At 38.5% G+C, this 19965-nt stretch overlaps 1 protein-coding gene across 2 annotated transcripts in view; it reads right to left on the bottom strand.

Annotated features, from left to right (window-relative positions):
* Nucleotides 1-3240: 3240 nt before the first annotated feature.
* Nucleotides 3241-19965, bottom strand: part of TBC1D8B (TBC1 domain family member 8B) — a 74701-nt gene continuing 57976 nt past the window's right edge. Inside the window, exons 15-21 of one of the 2 annotated variants that reach the window (XM_055268600.2) lie at nucleotides 14858-14926; nucleotides 14452-14692; nucleotides 13625-13690; nucleotides 12028-12111; nucleotides 10968-11024; nucleotides 9692-9789; nucleotides 3241-5815 (exon numbers count right to left, since the gene is read on the bottom strand). In XM_055268600.2, the coding sequence (XP_055124575.1) occupies nucleotides 5420-5815; nucleotides 9692-9789; nucleotides 10968-11024; nucleotides 12028-12111; nucleotides 13625-13690; nucleotides 14452-14692; nucleotides 14858-14926 (1011 nt within the window). In that variant the 3' untranslated portion in view covers nucleotides 3241-5419. The remainder of the gene's footprint in view (nucleotides 5816-9691; nucleotides 9790-10967; nucleotides 11025-12027; nucleotides 12112-13624; nucleotides 13691-14451; nucleotides 14693-14857; nucleotides 14927-19965) is intronic. The other variant, XM_063635237.1, reaches the window with a different exon arrangement.

The following is a 19965-nucleotide window of genomic DNA, read 5'->3' as shown; positions in this document are numbered from 1 at the left end:
TACATGAATTTATTTCTGTGTTCTCTATTCTGTTTTATTGGTCTATGTGTCTGTTTCTGTGCCAGTAACATTCTGTTTTGGTTACTATAGCTTTGTAGTATACTTTGAAGTCAGGTAGTATGACACCTTCAGCTTTGTTCCTTTTGCTCAGGATTACTTTGGCTATTCGTGGTCTTTTGTGGTTACATATGAATTTTAAGAATTTTTTTCCTATTTCTGTGAAGAGTGTCATTTTTTTTTCATAGAAATTGCATTGAATCTGTAGATCACTTTGGGTAGTATGAACATTTTAACAATATTATTTGTAGGTCTCCTTAATTTCTTAGTTCACGCTGCCATTGTCAGGAACTTGCTAATTCCAATGAGAATAATGGGAACCTGGAATGGCAGAGACCAAATGGGAGAACTTAATGACTAGAGATGGGGTGAGCATGGTGAGTATGATAGGAGCATGGCCAGGGAAGTCATCTAAATGTTTTGACTTGCAGAGATGTTTGGTAGTGGCTAATTTTTCTTCAGGTCTCTTAGATTAAAATAAGTGGTAGCCTACTAATTCCTACTTGATTTGTATAGCCAAAATATTTCCAGTCTGGTGAACAAAGACCTAATTTGAGTAATCATGATGGAGATTTAAGGTCTTTCACCCAATTTGCAGACCTGAGTCAGTTTACACACTCAGAGGCTCCTGAAGGAAAACCAGGTACCCGTGAAGAAGGATTTTGCAATACCATGAGCATGTGTTGTAAATCTTCTTTTAGGAAGAGGAACCTGTGGCCATTTACCAGGGTAATTTGCACTGGGCAAATGACTTGGACTTTCAGAGATTATTTGACACTGACTTTGAGTTCACATTCATACCTGGGAGAGATTAGAGGGGGTTAGAACACAGTGGTCATCTAGTGGCCAGAGGCAGGGCTTATGGAGTCAAGAGATACAGTTTTATCTTGAATCCGTCTACAATGGATCTAGTGTATTTGCAAATATATTGTATAGCTATTTCTCAGTTCGTGAATGCATAACTTGAAATAGCCACAATCAGCAACTGACAGATATACCACATTTGCTCCCTGATCAGTGTAGTAAGAACTTTTTATGGTAGAAAGGGCCAAGTAGAATTAGTTGGGTCTGTCAATAACACATCCCTAGGGAAATCACAGAGATGAGTGTGTACCGAAGATTTGAAGAACATGCGTGTGTATGGGAGGTGGGGTGATTTCTATCCTACCCTCCTTTAACTTGCCTGTTTGGACTATGCCGAAGGTAGAGAGGTCTTAGAAAATGATAGTCAATTATCAACATTTAATCATTTATCTCAAACAGGATTTTTTATAAGCTGGATAAATCATAGGAAACTGTAGAACACTGAAAGATCAAGATCTTAAAGGTAGTCATAAAGAAATGGCATTACCTGCAAAAGGAAGACAAGTAGAATTAGAAGCTAGGAAATACATCATTTGATGCTTCTGGGATGGGAGAAATATGTAGTTCTGATGACAGAAATGGAAACTGCAGCATAATGTGAGATAGGACAAATGTGCTTCTTTTGATGATTATATGCCTATGAAAGTAGCTACTGGAATAATTTGCCTTGCCTTTAGGGATCCGGAGCTACAGGGCCCCAGGGTCACATGCATCACTGTCGTTACTCTTCTCCCTTTGAGTGTGCGCATGACCTGTGATTTGCCTTTAACCAACAGAACATGGTGAAGGGGATGGGATGCCATGGCTGTAATTATGTTACATTATATAAGACACTGTCTTGCTAGCAGATTTGCTCTAGAGACTTTTCTTGCTGGCTTGATAAAGTAAGTGGCCATTTTGGGGGAAGCCGATGTGACAAAGAACTGTCCTCAGAAGGTGAGGGCAGCTGTTAGCAACTGACTGAAGCCTCTAGAAGCTGAGGGTGGCTGCCAAGTGACTACCAGCAAGAAGCTGGCGTCCCAGACTGGAAACCATAAGGAAATGAATTCTGCCAACAGCCTGAGTGAACCTGAAAGTGGATTATTCCTTAGATGATCCTTTACATGAGAACCATCCTGGCTGACACTTTGGTTGCAGCCTTGTGAGATCCTAAGCAGAAGGTCGAGCTAAGTTGAGCCCAGAATCTTGACCCACTGAAGTGGTGAGATAATAAACGTGTGCTGGAATTAGTTATGCAACAATAGAAAACAAACACACTGTTCAATTTGCTTTCCACCCTCTTAGTTTGCCTTTCTATACCGTAGAGGCTAAAAAGCTAAAAGTAAATTTCCCAGATTCCTCTGCAACTAGGATTCTGGATTTATTAGAGGCCAATCAGATGCACACATGTGAGATTTGAATGACAGAAGTGAGGTGTTGGCTATGTTTCTGCCATTTCTGCTGGTAAACATAGTTGTGAAGATGTTTGGCTGTTCTACTGCAATTTAGTCATCAGTTTGTGGGTGATGAGAGGCAGGGTGCCTGGCATCTATTTTGCTAGTGTAAATCACAGCAGTTGAAGTATGGTTCCTGAGGTAGCAGCAGTAGTGATGGCTTTTTATGACAGCAGTAGGAAGTAGCAGTGTCCTTATCACTGAAGAGTTAGCAATTCCCTTGGTGGCCTGATAGTGGTGTGTCTTTTTAAGTTGTTCTTAAAAGCTCAATTTAGTCCATCCTCCTGATAATTATGTAAGCCACTTGATATCCAGTAATAAATCTTTTCCTGATTAAACTAACTAGAGTGAATTAGCTCTCTGCAATTGAATTCTGATACAAGAGGGAAGTCCTCAAGTGATATCCGAGTGAAGTGTAAGTAAAAATACATCATAGTTCTGTGTGAACTGAATTTTAGAAAAAGAAAAAAAAAGCCTGAACATGGTGACTCACACCTGTAATCCACACTTTGGGAGGCTGGGGCGGAAGGATTGCTTGAGCCTAGGAATTTGAGAACAGCCTGGGCTACATAGGGAGACCACATCTCTACCAATAAATAAATAAATGAATGAATGAATAAATAAATAAATTAGCCAGGCATGGTGGTGTGTATCTGTGGTCTCAGCTACTTGGGAGGCTGACATGAGGATTGCATGAGCCTGGGAGATCAAGGCTGTACTGCACTCCAATCTGGGTGACAGAATGAGACCTGTCTGTCTGGGTGACAGATTGAGACCTGTTTCAATTAAAAAAAAAAAGAAAGAAAAAGAAAGAAAAGAAAAGAAAAAGGAAAAAAAGACATAATAATAAATAATATTAATCTTTTAAAGTAAACCATTTTTCATGTTTAGTAGATATATTTATTTTTATAAAGACAAGTAAAGCCACCTTATAACATATTTAATTTAATGCATAAGGTATAATGAATTGGTTCAGTTTAACACAACTACATAAGATTTTTAATATTATGAACAACCTGTTTGGTTAACAAGATAGCAGCTATAAAACTATAATGTTTAGTTTGTTTCTCCTGCAGACTCAGAAAATAAATGTTTTCTTTTTGCTTTGCATTTATAAACTTTTTGCAACTCAAAAAATCTTTCAGTATTCAATTTTAATTAATCTAGGCTAAAATATAATACTCAGTAATTTGTACTATTCTGACTTTAAAATCATATCAAATATTAATAACATATATGCTCTTAAGAAAGCACCTTTCTTTGTAAATACAACTGACAAAATATTCAGCAAAGTGTGCACAATAGTGCCTTGTATACATGTGTCTTTCTAGAGCTACTTCAGTATAATTTAACAATCATTGCATAATAGCAGATGTATAATAGTTTCCATATAAACTATTAACTAAGCTCTAAAATATGGACATAGTTCAGCAAATCATTTCTGAGAAAAGGTATAGATGTTTATTTACCAACTATCTCTTTAAGTGGTAACTTCCTTGAAAGGACAAGCCTGATTAAATAATTTAAAGACACTACTAGTGAGTGTTTAGCTAAAACCAATTTATGGGATTTTCAAAGGCTCAACTTGAAAATTCTTGAACTTCTTTGAAAATAACATATTCTACGGGCGATGAAGCCCCATGTGTTAAGCTTTGTTCACAGTGGATTCTTTCCAAAGGCTGACTGTACCAACTCCCTCCAAGAAAGGGAGACCTCTTGAGTCACTCTGAAGGAGGTCTGCCCTTTCATGGTTTCACATCTAGAAAAGTCAAAGGGCTTATAACCAAAGTCTTTTGTAAAGAAAGAAGCTCCAATGAATGATTTCTCCCCCAATTTTCTAAGTCAATTGATTAATAAATTGTCGTTGGTAGGAATAGCACAGGACAGTGGACAAGTGTGGTTTGCTTTTTTTTTAAAGTGCTAACAAAGCCCATGATCTCTAAATAGACTGTCTGTAATGATTGAAATAAAAACAGCATAAAGTATATAGAAATTACACATCTAAATTGGATAGTCAAAACTTTTTAGACAGATGTCAGCAATTCTGTTACCTTGGCAATCATTACATACAAGTATACTTTATGTGCTTGCCAGACTAATAAGATAATTCAGTCTTAGTGTAGCCATTCTTTACTATCTAATGTAAATTAACACATGACTGGTGAAAATCCAAAATCTAAAGCTAGAACCAAAGCAGTCATAAGCTACTCTGAGACAAATGCCACAAACGGCACTGCCCAGAATTTCTAGTGATTTCTTGGTCTAATGAAAGATCTATACAGTTAATTGAACTGTTTCTTAGCCTTCTCAGAAGGCTGATTTTACCCAGCTTAGATCCAAATCCAATATTGTTTTTTTCTTTATATCCGCCCAGAATTTAGAGTTATTGATTTGCTTTTATCAGTAACAGAGTTAGCAGTGTGAGTCAGCAGCCTCTGAACCCCTCAGGTAGGAAGAGTATGGAAGGTACTTAAAAAAGCATTTATTACTAGAAGACTGAATGAGATTAACTTTAAAAAATTAATAATATTTCAGTTAGATAACTTGAAAACAAGGGCCCCAAATGGTAATCTTTTAGATAATTTGGAAAGTAGGGTTTATCGATTGACATGACTATCAGCCTCACTAACACCCAAGCATAACACCGTCTTTTCAAAATAATCAGTAATTCATATGTAAATAGCAACACAAGCTAGTAATTTCCTTACTAAAAGTGATATGCTTGTGCCCTCTGGTGGTAACATTTAGCATATTCCCCTGATATCGCATATATTGTGAAATATAAAAAAGTATATTTGTATTTGAGAATATCATCAAAATTTGAGATAACAAATGTGGTTTGCTTGTTTTTTTGTTTGTTTGTTTTTGTTTGTTTGTTTTTTAAAAAAGTGCTAACAAAGTCCATTATCAACAACAAAGGAATGATGCATTGTGCTTCTGGATATATATTTTGGCCTTCAGACACATTGGTAACAAGATAAATCCCTGAGCCCTACTCACAGGAATCAAGCTGACAGCTACAGGAATGTTAGTAAACTTGTCTATGATAGGCAATTCCTAGGGATTTACATCTTGGTTCTAGACCTTAACTGAGAAATTTTTGCATTTTCCAGCTTGGCTTTTACATCTATGTGTTTCTCAAAAAACCTCACCAATGCTGGTTCATTCAACAGCGATGCAAGGACCTGTTCAAATGCAAATGACCACTGAGGTTCCTCCCTAAAGGAACAAGGATCTTTCTCCAAGTGGCTCCCTGTTTTTTCCTCACTGGGTCCTCCAGAACCACAGACAGTACCAGAGAATCCTTTGGCTGATGATGTAGGGCTATGTAGTTTCCTTCCAACTTCTTCCATCCTGAGTAAAAGGCTGGTTACAACAGCAATGGCTTGATATAATGATTCTTCTTCAGGGTCCTCATGAAATAAGTTATAGAGGGTCTTTGAAAACTGAATAAACTGAGACTAGAAGACACAAGTTGAAAATATCACGTTTGAATATTAGACTTAGCAAATATAAAGAGAACTTAGAAGTGAATAGTCTCCTATATAGGATTTGTACCATAGAAGCTTCACCCTAGAAGTTATAAGAACTGGTGATTAATGCCAAAATAAATATTGGTTCTAGAAAAGTGAGTATGGGCCAGGCGCAGTGGCACATGCCTGTAATCCCAGCACTTTGGAAGGCCGAGGCGGGTGGATCATCTGAGGTCAGGAGTTCGAGACCAGCCTGGCCAACATGGTGAAACCTCTACTAAAAATACAAAAAATTAGCTGGGCGTGGTGGCAGGCACCTGTAATCCCAGCTACTTGGGAGGCTGATGAGGCAGGAGAATCGCCTGAACCATGGAGGCGGAGGTTGCAGTGAGCCGAGATCGTGCCATTGCACTCCAGCCTGGGCAACAAGAGAGAAACTCCATCTTAAAAAAAAAGATGAGTATGAACCATGGAAGAAAATTTCATTTAGGTGCTCTCACTTATTGCCTAATAGTACATTTTATCCAGACTAATTCCTGGACTGTTTGCTTGCCAGCATTACTTAAATGTTAGGTGCTATTTTTTTTTTCCTTAGACAAGGTCTTGCTGTGTTGTCCAGGCTTGAGTACAGTGGTGCAATCATAGCTCACTGCAGCTTCCAACTCCTGGGCTCAAGTGATCCTCACACCTCAGCTTCCCAAGTAGCTAGGACTATAGGCACAAGCCACCATGCCTGGCTAATTTTCACATTTTTTGTAGAGACAGGATCTTACTATGTTGCCTGGGCTGATCTCAAACTCCTAGCCTCAAGTGATCCTCTCCCACTTTGGCCTCCCAAAGCACTCAGATTACAGGCATGAGCCACTGCGCCTGGCCAGGTGGTACTTCTAATTAGGCAAAGTCCCTTTGAAGCTGTCCTCAGAGGGTGAACAAGAATTCTGGACAGAAATATAGTTATAATTATGCATAAATTAGGCTGCACTTCGACCTGCTTCCATGTAATGAAAAGTCACTGACATTAGAATCATAAGGCTTTTGTTTAAGAATTGTTTAAGATGTTTAATCCTGAATTCCAGCAAAATAGCTGATGCAAAAGAGTTTGAAGACCCCAACAGAAGAACAAAACCAGCACGAGAATAGTTTCTTCATCTCCCTGCCCAATGACTACACCCTGCATTCCTCGACCAATGATCTCCATACTTTGGCCCACTCCAAGCCCCTTAAACATCCTAGTCTCAAACTCCTCGAGGAGATGGATTTGAGGCCTCCTCCTATCTTATTCAGCAGCCCTACAATCAAACCTCTTTCTCTGCTGCAACCTGATGTCTCAGTGTACTGACTTGCTGTGTACATCAGGTAAAGGACCTATTATGGTTACACCATATTTCCCTACACATAAATCATTAATTCATTAACCAATCCTAACAGTTAAAAATGAGTTCCACTTAATCTGAAATGGCTGGTGTGGGTATCTCAGCCAGAATGACTTAAATTTAAGGAAGAATGAGTTTTGGGACTATCTAGTAATGTAAGGTGACTCCAAGGAACACATTTTTTTTTTTTTCTTTTTGAGACAGAGTCTTTCTCTGTCACCCAGACTGTAGTGCAGTAGCACGACCACAGCTGACTGCAACGTCGCCCTCCTGGACTCAAGCAAACCTTCCACTTTGGCATCTCAAAGTGCTGGGATTGCAAACATAAGCCACTGTGCCCAGTCCAAGGAACACATTTGGACATGTTTCTCTTTAAAGGCTGAAGTGGGGCCTAAGTTGATAGATAAACTGGTTTGCCTGCTAATTGCACCTTGATGATCCATAGATATTCCTAGAAGATACCTGTCAATTTACAAAACAATTCCAACATAAGAATTCTACAAGTCAATCATCCTACCAGAAAAGTTTATCTGTAAACAAAAAGCAAATACAAAAGATGTACTTCATGATAATATATTATAACAAACATTTTTCTTTCTTCATTAATCTACAGTTCTAGTGTTCCTGTATTTCAAATATATATATATATAATATTTTATATATTTCTGGGTTCCTAGTTCACAACTCCCATAGTCCTTTGTTACAGTCTTTTCTTATAATGTTGGGTGTATTAGGCCACAGGGGCAGGCCTCAGAAAACAGAATCTTCTCCCCACTCTAATCTTCTTCCAACCTTCCTTTCTTCCTTCCTTCTTTCCTTCCTCCTTTTCTTTCCTTTCCCTTCCCTTCCCTTCTCTTCCCTTCCCTTCCCCTCCCCTCCCCTCCCCTCCCCTTCCCTTCCCTTTCCTTTCTTCCTTCCTCCCTCCCTCCCCTTCCCCTTCCTTCCTCCTCCCCTTCCCCCTCCCCTCCCCTTCCTTCTTTCTTTTTGACAGAGTTTTGCTCTTGTCACCCAGGCTGGAGTGCAGTGGTGAAATCTCAGCTCGCCCAGGCTGGAGTGCAAATGTGAAATCTCGGCTCGCCCAAGCTGGAGTGCAGTGGTGCAATCTCGGCTCACTGCAACCACCACCTCCCAAGTTCAAGTGATTCTCCTGCCTCATCCTCCAGAGTAGCTTTCTGATAGTTGGTCTTAAAACCCTCCCTAGAAGGGGTCCTACCTCATACCCTTGGGGGAAGGAATGCTGACATCATGAAGCTTCCATAAAAACCCAAGATAACTGGGTTCAGGGAGCTTCTGATAGCTGAATGCATGGAGGCTGACAGGAGGAAGGTAAAGAAGAACTTATCCGCATGCCGGGAGGGTGGTGCACTCCAACTCCATGGGGACAGAAGCTCCTGTGCTTGGGACCCTTCCAGACCTCGCCCTATGTATCTCTTCTTCTGGCTGTTTATTTGTATTCTTTAAAATATCCTTCTTAGTAAACCAGTAAATATAACTATTTCTCTGAGTTCTGTAAGTCTCTCTGTAGCAAATTAATTGAACTCAAAGAAGGGATAGTGGGAACCCCAACTTGAAGTTGGTCAGCCAGAAGTTCAGGAGGCTCAGACTTGTTACTGGGGGAAAGGAGGGAGCAGTCTTGGGGACTGAACACTCAACCTGTGGGATCTCATACTATTTCTAGGTAGATAGTGTTGGAATTTAATTGGAGGACACTCAGCTGGTATCTGCTGCTTGGTGGCGGGGAAAACCCCCACACATTTGGCCACAGACATTTTCTTCTATGTTGATGATTGTTATTGTTGTGGTGTGAGAGTAGAGGAAAAAAGGCAGTTTGAGAGGATTTTTCCCTAAACAATAGTACTGTTCATTTATAGTAATTCTAGAATAAATATATCATACTGACTCAGTTTAGAAACTACTTATTCAATTGTCAAATGATATAGTCCACTGAAAAATATGAAGTTATTTGATAGTTTTCATTTGGTAAAGTTCTCGGGATCCTCAGTAGCTGTACTAACCAGATTTTAATTAAAAGAAGAAGAACATATTTTGATTAGGCAGTGTATAAGAAAGAGATGAACTTAAAATTATGTTCACATATAAGATCAGTAGGAACCAGGGTGTGACCCATCTCAGTAATTTATCATTCCCAGTACCTAGCATTGGGTTTGGTATCTGGTATACAGTAAACAAATGTTTACTGAATAAATGAACATTTCCAATAAAGTTGGAAATATACTACACTTCCATTTTTTTTTCTATAGGTACATGTCACAGCAGAAGAATTATCTGAAACACTGGACATATTTGAGTGTTAAAAATAAAAAAATCACTAAAAAATTTCTTCCCACTCTTCCATGCTCATCTGAAACTTAGAGATAATACATAGATTATTTAACTATTTTGGGAATAGCATGTTAGCTATTTTAGAGTTTACACCCACATCCATACAAAAAAGCAAGAATTTAGAATTTTCTTTTTAAAAATGCTATACCTGATTCATTCTTGGTAAATCCTTAATGTTTTCTTCTTCTTTGAAAAGCTCATCTTGCCATTGACTTAGATATGCTTGAATATCAATTTTCCCTTTGCCTGAAGAAAGGGAGTAAAACCATTTCATAAGGAACAGCCCACTATACTTTCCCAAATTTCAAAAATAATAATTATGATTAAAAGCTATTTCACTGAGATGTAAGATTCCATTTTTTTTTAAAATCCAGGAAATGATCTGAAATTACCTTTCATTTCACCCATTGGCTCTCAGAATACTTTTCCCATTTCTGTTTAGACTAAAACGTTTACTTTAGGAAGGTTGGGAACTAGGGAATATGTGGTGAGACAGGGAGAAAGGACATATTTAGATTAAAACAATACACCCTGACTTAATAATGCAAATTTTATGTAGTCATTCTCCTGTATACTATTAAGTTTAAAACAGCTTCTATATTATGTTCTTAATATGCATATATTGTTCCAAAGTGGGCTGGGTGTGGTGGCTCACACTTGTAATCCCAGCGCTTTGGGAGGCCGAGGTGGGCAGATCACCTGAGGCCAGGAGTTCGAGACCAGCCTGGCCAACATGGTGAAACCCTGTCTCTACTAAAAATATGAAAATTAGCCGGGTGTGGTGGCGGGCGCCTGTAGTCCCAGCTACTCGGGATGCTGAGGCAGGAGAATGGCTTGAATCCGGGAGGCGGAGGTTGCAGTGAGCTGAGATCATGACATTGCACTCCAGCCTGGGCGACAGAGCAAGACTTCATCTCAAAACAAACAAAATAAAGTGGTCTGTAGTAGCTTTTTTTCAAAAATTTGAAACACTACTTATTCATTCAAAGAGTTTAATATACAAATGTACTGACATTAAAAGATGTCCATGATATATTGCAAAATCAAAAAAGGAAATTATAAAACAGTAATTATGGATTTTTTTTTAAAAAAGAGAGATGTCTGCATACATTGTGTATACATAGAAATAGATCTGAAAAGGATATAGACAAAAATGTTTTTGGGTAGGGTTGAGTGAAGGCAAAAGGACTTATGTACTGTCTGAATTTCTTTTCCAAGAATTATCTATTACTTTTGTAATTAAAAATAAATCTTTTAAAAATAATAAAATTAAATGAATATGGGTCATTTACTATCATATTTTCTATAATTTCTGAGACATCAATAGCCTTTAAAAGGAATCCACCTTTTCCCCCTTTGTAGCTATCCTTATTTATATAAAAAATAACTAAATAAATTAAATGATAACTTCTAGATCATAGTACCTTTTTCAGGGCTGTGTTTTGCTGATTCTGCTTCCTTCTCATTTGCAGGCTTAGAAACTAGAAGAAAAGATGTAATTGCATTCTGTAAGATGTTTAACAAATACTCTTTGAAAGCAAAATAACGTTTCATACAGACGTATAAGTACATTACTTTATTCAATTCTGCAAACAAATTTTAGCTGACTTGACCTATCATCAGAAGACAAAATATTCCAAAACTTTCACAGTAAAAAGAACATTGGGGGAAAAATCCGTATTTTAAAAAATCTTAGAAGGAAGCATACCAAATATTAAGTATTTACTTCTGGGTGGTATTTTCTTCTTTGTGACTTTCTTTAAATAAAGTTATATTCCTTTTATTATCAGGGGAAAAAAAACACATACTGGACGTCAGAAGAGTGTGCTACAAAGCCCTGACTGTGGCAATAACTCACTGTGAAACCTTGCACAAGTCACTTCTCTCTGGGCCTTAGTTCCTTTATCTATAAAAGGAAGAGACTTGACTAGATGATTTGTAAGGTCCCTTCAAACTTAATGTTCAAACACTTTAACATATAATAACCACAAATATACATTAATCAGGGTTCATCCTCTATAGGACATTGAATATTTATGAAAATAAAGGACACAAAAATAAACTCATATCACTTTAAATTTTGTCTTGGAGACAGACTCATCCCTGTCTCCTACACCTACAGTGATTTATAATAAGTATTCACCGTTTGAAAAATAGCTATGGCCTTTAATCATCAAAGATTCTATTGTATTTTATCAAGGCATGAAAATGGTCTAATACATTTTAGAAATTTCTGCAACGTAAGTAGAAACAAAATACTTTATTGAGTCTCCAATAAGCAAGAAATTCCACAAATCAAAGCACCAAAATGCAATTTGGTTAACCGGTCAAACATTTATGGACCATGCTAAGTGCTGTGGTAATACAAAAGAAGTATAAGGTAAAATAAAGCCCAATTTTAGCTGGGTAGAGTATATCTAAGTCAGCAAGATCTTTATGGGTGACTAATCATCAAAACAGTTAAAATTTTAAACAGGTATTTACCGTGGAGCTGACTGAAATAAAGTAATTCTTCCTTGGAAAGTTCATCTCCTTTTGAAGCATCCTTAGATTTCACTTCAGTATAAGCTGAAAACATATAAATAACCCAAATTACATTTATTAACAACCAGGGGCAGAGATGAGGTTCATAATGGGTCAGGTAAATCTGGGAACTGGGTGTTAAAGAGTTTCTGTATAAGAAAGATGTAAGTGAAGAAATACAGAAGTGGTTCTACTCTACTGTAATATATAGTAATTATACTGTAATATATGTAATATATATAAAATATAGTAAATACAAGAAGTAGTTGATCATTTTGAGTTCTATTATTTTTCCTACTTGTTTTAATGACTTTCCAAGAGCTATTAAAAGTTGAAATTGTTTAAATCTGGCATTTAGAAATCTCTGAAAATGTGACCTCAGCCATTTAAAAAACATCCTCAATAATAAGGAAAACAGAAAGTTGGGTGCTTTGGTTTACTTCCTACTTGTGCTTTAATATGTTTTTCCTATTTTTTATCCCTCTGTTAAAAGCATAGTTGATGACAATATTAAACATTCTAACAGTAGCCTGATTTGACAATGGAAACTCCTTTTATAATTAAATTTTTAGGTGACTTGTCTTTTGGTTTTAATGCTGTGTTTGTGATTTGAGCGTGTGAAGGGTTAAAGATGGCCTTTACCTTGTTGGTCTGGTAAAGAATGTTTCCTGGCTATCCTGAGAAAAGCTGAAAAGGGATCCCAGGTGTAGCTTTAAACAAATTATGAGGTGCTGTTCGTTTTTGTAAATTACCCAATCTCGGCTAAAAGGTACCTTTTGCAATGCTCCTTCAGTTTAAAGCCTAAGACTGTTTTCACAAAGTAGGGATCAGGCCTTGGCCAGGCATCCTCTTCAGGTCAGTGGGAAAAACAAGTAAACTGAATGGTGTGGTAATTTTGAGGTAGTACGGAAGAATATAAAGAAATGTGAGCTTTGGAGTCAGACTTCAGTTTGCTATGCAATTTATTAGCGATGTGATCTTTGGCAAATTTTTATCTTTCCAGCTCTCAGTTTCCTTATCAAAATTGGAAGGATAATACCACCTATCAGGGATATTGTGAGAATTGAATTTAAAAAATGCATGTAAAGTTAATGTCTTGACAGAGCAACTGCTTAATAAATGATAGCGTTTATTGTGCTTTCTTTTTAAAATATTTAATATCCCTGCTGCCTTGTCCCATTTTTGTGAATAATTTTTAGTATTTCACAAGTTTAGCAGTTTGTCTAAAGTTAATTTCCACTCTAATGACAACAACAACAATTCAACATTATACCAACAATCAAATGATACGTAATTCTTATATACAAACTACTTATCATTACATTGACTACTAACAGGAAGGAAACTTGTAGGCCCTATGTTACACGGAATCTCTTCCATAGAAGATCACTGTATCTATATCAGCAAAAGTAGTCATAATATAATTTGAGGGCCACAATGAAGCAACGATCTCATATCATGTTGAAAATTAGTTTAGTTGTTAAAAAAATCTGTAATTATACTTGCTAAAATGGAATAAATTCCTGCTGTAAATCATTAAAGACTGGTAAACTCTTACCTGGAGGAATATGTAGCTTAAAAAGCAGCTTAAGCTTCTCAGTAAAACTTCCATTGTACATTATGTCTGTTCAATAAAATTCAATTGTAAATAATCATGTATCTAAAGAACATTCAATCAATTTCAGCAACAAAGATTAATTAAGATATAGATATTAGTCAAAAATTAGGATTTAGAAACTTGTTACTTAAGCTAACAATTAAATAACCACCTAGTCAGTCAGATGCTCTCCTTCAAGTGTATAACTGTATAAGCAAAATACTCTTTATCAAAAAAGTAAAATGCTCTCTTTCCTAGCTCTTTTCCCCAATCTCAGATTTCTCTTTTCTTTTGAATGAGGCCTGTGCAGGAGAGAACTGTTCTTCAAGGGGCGATCCCTGATAAGAAAGCATGCTGGGGTATCTGGAAAAGCAAACGAACAATATCTACAGGTGCAACATCTTGACTATCTGTAGGTACAACATGTTTGCTGGGTATTTATCTACTACTCTTCTAGGCTATGTGGTTGAATTTTTACGGGGAGGTTGGTGGGGTGGGGGAAGTCCTTCGGTAGTACCCATGCATCTGAGTGTGGGAAAATGGGACGTTATCTTCCTTATGTTAACCCTTAAAACACTCACATCTAACAGCTTGCTTTTCTGAAAGGGTTGGGGAATATAATATCAAAATACTTAGATTTAGCAACAAATGCAGAAAAGGGTCCATTTATTACTAAAGCTAAACACACTGTAACCCGTGGTGATATAATCTGACTAAATTGGCAATAATATGCAGTACCAAGTATTTCTAGGAGCACCTTTTTTTTTGCTTAAAAAAAATAATCTTACCAATTGCAGAGGAGAATTCTTTGAAGTTTATAAGGCAATCCGAGTTTTCATCCAACAATCTGAATGTCCATAAAGCTAGTGAGTCTCTATTTGCAGAATGAGCCCAGGGACTCAACAAGTGATACAACGCTCTGAACTGCTGGCAGTCAATCTGATACTGTTCCAAATATGGCAGACTGGGGTCATGATGCTTCAATACCGGACAACCCAAACACCAATAACAAGATAAAAACAGCTCTTTCTATTAAAAATAAATAAAAAAGGAAAGTTACTAATTAGAAAAAGTAATTTTGGAAGATTTTAAAAATCATGTCTGCTAAAATAAAGATAAAAATAATTAGAATGGCTGTGATACAATTCTGCTAAAAAAAAGGATAATTTTTCATTTAAAGAAGAACAACAGTACCTTAAAGATGACATAAAGTTCATCCAATTCATGAAGGCTCAATTTCACATCTTGTGATACAACACGCAACTTTAAAAAGATTAAAAGCAATTTAGTACACAGAGTTTAACATTGCAGTAAAGAAATTCTCTTTGAATTTACTTAGAGTCTCTCTCTGCTAGAAGAAAATATTTGTCTTTTAACTTCTTAAATGAATAATAAAAAGTTATCATAAGTTATTGTATTATAAAGTTATTATCTATTTTATCCTTTTTAAAAAGTAGTAGTAGACTAGTTCAATTCTACTGTAATATGTACTTTGATATTCATCTCTTCATACTCAGAAATCACTGCCAAAGAACAGCCACTTAATGTCTATAAATATAAGTAACAGTATTCTAAGTCTTATTCCATATATTCCTCTCTTGCCACATAAGCAGCATATCTAGTCATCATGTGAGGTTGCCATTAAATACTTCAAAGGCATTGGGAGATGTACATTCCCTCTCTATGCCAAAAAACATAATCCAAGAAGTAATAAGCTTAGAAAATATGTACTTTTATCCTATTCCATGAAGAAGAAGGACTAATGGTACAATCATTATGTTATCTAAGAAATTTGAAAGCAAAGGTAAAGAAAAAAGCTAGAATTGATGAAATAGGGAAAATTAAAAAAAACAGTAGACTCAGTAAATAAAATTAAGAGCTGGTTTACTGAAAAAATCAATAAGATAAACAAATTTCTGGCAAGTGAGATGAAAGAAATCACAAATGACAATCACTGAGAAGTGGATAATTTAAGCATGGATACAGAGGTCATTTAAAGTGCCCGGCAGAGGCATGGTGGCTCATGCCTGTAATCCCAGCACTTGGGAGGCCAAGGCAGGCAGATCACTTGAGGCCAGGAGTTCAAGACCAGCCTGGCCAACTTGGTGAAACCCTGTCTCTACTAAAAATACAAAAATTAGCCAGGTGTGGTGTCGTATGCCTGTAATCGCAGCTACTCGGGAGACTGAGGCACAAGAATCACTTGAACCTGGGAGGCAGAGGTTGCAGTGAGCCAAGATCATGCCACTATATTCCAGCCTGGGCGACAGAGTGAGACTGTCCCCCCTGCCCCCCCCCCAAAAAAAGGTGCCCAGCACGGGAGAGGCCAATATGGCAAACTAGAAGCAGATCATGCGTGCTGCTCTCTTATGGAGGGGAAACAAAGAGTTTAGTGAAAACTGACCCTAAAAGCCGATCATCTAAGAAACCACACTGGGAACCATCAAAGCAGCATGGGGACACAGACAGCAGAGAGGAGTGAAGCTGGGCAGCAGCCTATCTGGCATCAATGTGGAGTCAGGAGAAGCTCCCCAATACGGGAGAGGGTAATTCACACTCTCCATGGGGATCTGTGTAAGGCTGGGAGTGGGAGAATTCCCCTGCCCTAACCCCCTACTCGCCTCTCTCATCCTCCCACCTCACCTCTAAACTGAGGCAGAGAGCCACCCAGACGGTTTGCGGAGGCAACTCTTAAGTCCAAGGGGACCTCTACAAGCCTTGGATCCCAGAACAGACCAACACCAGCGCCACAGCCTCAGTAGAGGCCACAGTCACGGTGCTTGGGAGCAGTAGGATTGGTCCACCCTCCTCACCAGACAAGGCTTGGTGCCAGCTTCCAGCCCAGCACTCCCGCTTCTGCCTGAAATCAGCCAGAGGCTGCAGCCTCCTGTTGTCCCATGAAACACCTACACGGCAGGGCAGACGACCCCACCCACTCCTGTCACTGGTAGCCAGGCGAGCAACACCTGCTGGAGCTTCCAGCCCAGATGTCCCGCTTCTGCCTGAACTCAGCCAGTTGCTGCAACATCCTGTTGTCACTGGAAACACCCAACAGGCAGGACAGGTGACCCCACCACACTCCGCCACTGGTAGCCAGGTGGGCAATGCCTGTTAGAGCTTCCAGTCCAGTGGTCAAGCTTCTGCCTAAACTGTGCTGGCAGTTGCAACCCCTGGTACCCTCAGGATGCACTTGGACAGCAGATTAGGTGACACTACTCACCCCCGCAGCTCCTAGCTGGGCGGGACTTTCTGGCTTAGGTGGTGCCCAAGCATCACTGAGAGATGAGACACCCAGGTTCGCAGGTTGATAGAGGGGTGGTGTGTGCCTCCCTCCACAGGGCCGACCCAGTAATGGTAAGACCTGTTTGCCAACTGTGGCTCCTACCTGAGGGAGCCCTGTGGACCAGAACACCCAACAAAAGAAATGCGGGCATGAAGCCAGTAATCAGAGGGGGTTCCTCCAAGGCCCAGGGGTGGACTAGGTGAATGGGCCATCTCCCTGTCCCCAATCACAGACCACTACCCTGGAGCCATGCAGCAGAGCAAGAAGCTATCTTCTGGCTAACATTCTTAAGCGCCACCTACTGGATTGAAGCCCAAAAGACAACACTAAAATATTCTGCCAGTATACACCACCTGTGAAAACTTAAGGTAAAGGCTCCTACCAGCACCCAGCCTGAGCCAATGCATGTGTACGCTGCCACGCTGCCACGGATGCTGGCATGCACGAGCAAGCATGGATTCTACCGCCACCACCCCGACTAAGTGTTTTGGCTAGCACCTCCATTGCAGTGTTGAGGCCAGTGGACTGGGAACACCTTGGTCTCTCTGGCAGAGCAGGTTCCTAGTCCCGAGGGCCCAGAGAACAAAGCTGGGGGTCTGGTACCAGCCCCGCAGAGGTAGCACACTCATCTCAGGAGAGCTCAGGTGAGCCTTGGCCATCTGAAATCTTCAAAATCAAAGCCAGTCAACTGAACCCACCTTATACCACAATCAAACCCCCAAGGGCATCAAAGAAGATAAAAGCAAAAAAAACCCATCCAAAGGAAAACAACTTCAGAGATTAAAGGAATATCAGCTCACGCAGATGAGAAAGAACCAGCACAAGAACGCTGGCAACTCAAAAAACCAGAGTGTCACTTTACCTCCAAACAACTGCACTAGTTCCCCAGCAGTGGTTCTTAGCCAGGCTGAAATGGCTGAAATGACAGACATATAATTCAGAATATACATAGAAATGAAAATCATTGAGATTCGGGAGAATGTTGAAACCCAATCCAAGGAATCTACGGAATACAGTAAAATGATACAGGAGGTGAAAGACAAAATGACCATTTTAAGAAAGAATCAAACTGATCTGATAGGGCTGAAAAACTTACCATAAGAATTTCATAATACTATCACAAGCATTATCAACAGAATAGACCAAGCTGAGGAAAGAATCTCAGAACTCGAAGACTGGTTCTCTGAATTAACTTAGACAAAAATAAATGAACATTTCTCCAACTTTGCTAGACAGGACAACATTAAATTCTGGAAATGCAGAGAACCCCTGCGAGATACTATATAAGATGACCATCCCCAAGCCACACAGTCATCAGATTCTCCAAGGTCAACAGGAAAGAAAAAATATTAAAGGCAGCTAGAGATAAGCAGCAGGTCACCTAAGAAGGAAATCCCATTAGCCTAACAGTGTACTATTCAGCAGAAATGCTACAAGCCAAAAAAGATTGAGGGCCTATATTCAGCATTCTTAAAGAAAAGAAACTCCAGCCAAGAATTTCGTATTCAGCCAAACTAAGCTTCATAAGCAAAGGAGAAATAAGATCCTTCTCAGACAAGCAAATGCTAAGGTAATTCATGTTCATTAGATCTGCCTTACAAGAGGTCTTGAAAGGAGTGCTAAATATGGAAAGGAAAGACGATTATCAGCCACTACAAAAACACAAGTACATAGACTATTGACACAATAAAGCAACTACACAATCAATTTTGCATAATAATCAGCTAACAACATGATGACAGGATCAAATCTACACATATTAATATTAACCTTGAATGTAAACAGGCTAACCAGAATGTAACCAGACTGCCCTAATTAAAAGGCACAGAGTGGCAAGTTGGATAAGATAGTGAGATGCAACTGTATGATGTCTTCAAGAGACCTATCTCACATGCAATGACATCCAAAGGCTCAAAGTAAAAGGTTGAGGAAGAATCTACCAAGCAAATGGAAAACAGGAAAAAGCAGGGCTTGCTATTCTGATTTCAGACAAAACAGACTTTAGGCCAACAACAACAACAACAACAAAACAAAACGAAAAAGCAATTATATAATGGTAAAGCGTGCAAGTCAACAAGAAGACAACTATCTTAAATATATATGCAGTCAACACAGGAGCACTCAGATTCATGAAACAGGTTCTTAGAGGCCTATAAAGAGACTTAGATAACTACACAATAATAGTGTGGGACTTCAACACCCCACTGACAGTATTAGACATATCATCAAGGCAGAAAACTAACAAAGATATTCGGGACCTGAACTCAACACTTGACCAAATGGACCTAGCAGATATCTACAGAACTTTTCCCCCAAAACAACAGAATATATTCTTCTCATCTGCACATGGCACATACTCTAAAATTAACCACACAATCAGACATAAAACAATCCTCAGCAAATTCAAAAAACCCAAAATCATAACAACTATACTCTTGGACCATAGCAAAATAAAAATGAAAATAAATACTAAGAAGATTGCTCAAAACTATACAATCACATAAAAATTAAACAATCTGCTCCTGAATGTCTTTTAGGTAAGCAATGAAACTAAGGAAGAAATCAAGAAATTATTTAAAACTAATGAGAATAAAGATACAACATATCAGAATCTCTGGTACACAGTTAAAGCAGTGTTAATAAGGAAGTTTATAGCATAAATGCTCACATAAAAAAGTTAGAAAGATCTGAAATTAACAACCTAACATCACACCTAGAGGAACTAGGAAAACAAGAACAAACCAACCCCAAAGCTAGCAGAAGACAAGAAATTACCAAAATCAGAGCTGATCTGAATGAAATCAAGACATGAAAACCCATACAAAAGATCAATGAATCCATGAGTTGGCTATTTAAAAGAATAAATAAGACTGATAGACCACTAGCTAAACTAATAAAGAAAAAAAGAGATGATACAAATAGACACAATCAGAAACGACAAAGAGACATTGCCACCGACCCCACAGAAATACAAAAAATACCCTCAGAGACTACTATGAACACCTCTATGCACACAAAC

The sequence above is a fragment of the Symphalangus syndactylus genome, chromosome X (genome assembly GCF_028878055.3).
Source record: "Symphalangus syndactylus isolate Jambi chromosome X, NHGRI_mSymSyn1-v2.1_pri, whole genome shotgun sequence".
Taxonomy (NCBI): Eukaryota; Metazoa; Chordata; class Mammalia; order Primates; family Hylobatidae; genus Symphalangus; species Symphalangus syndactylus.
Note: the sequence above shows the minus strand (reverse complement) of the source record. Positions and strands in the feature narration are given on the sequence as shown.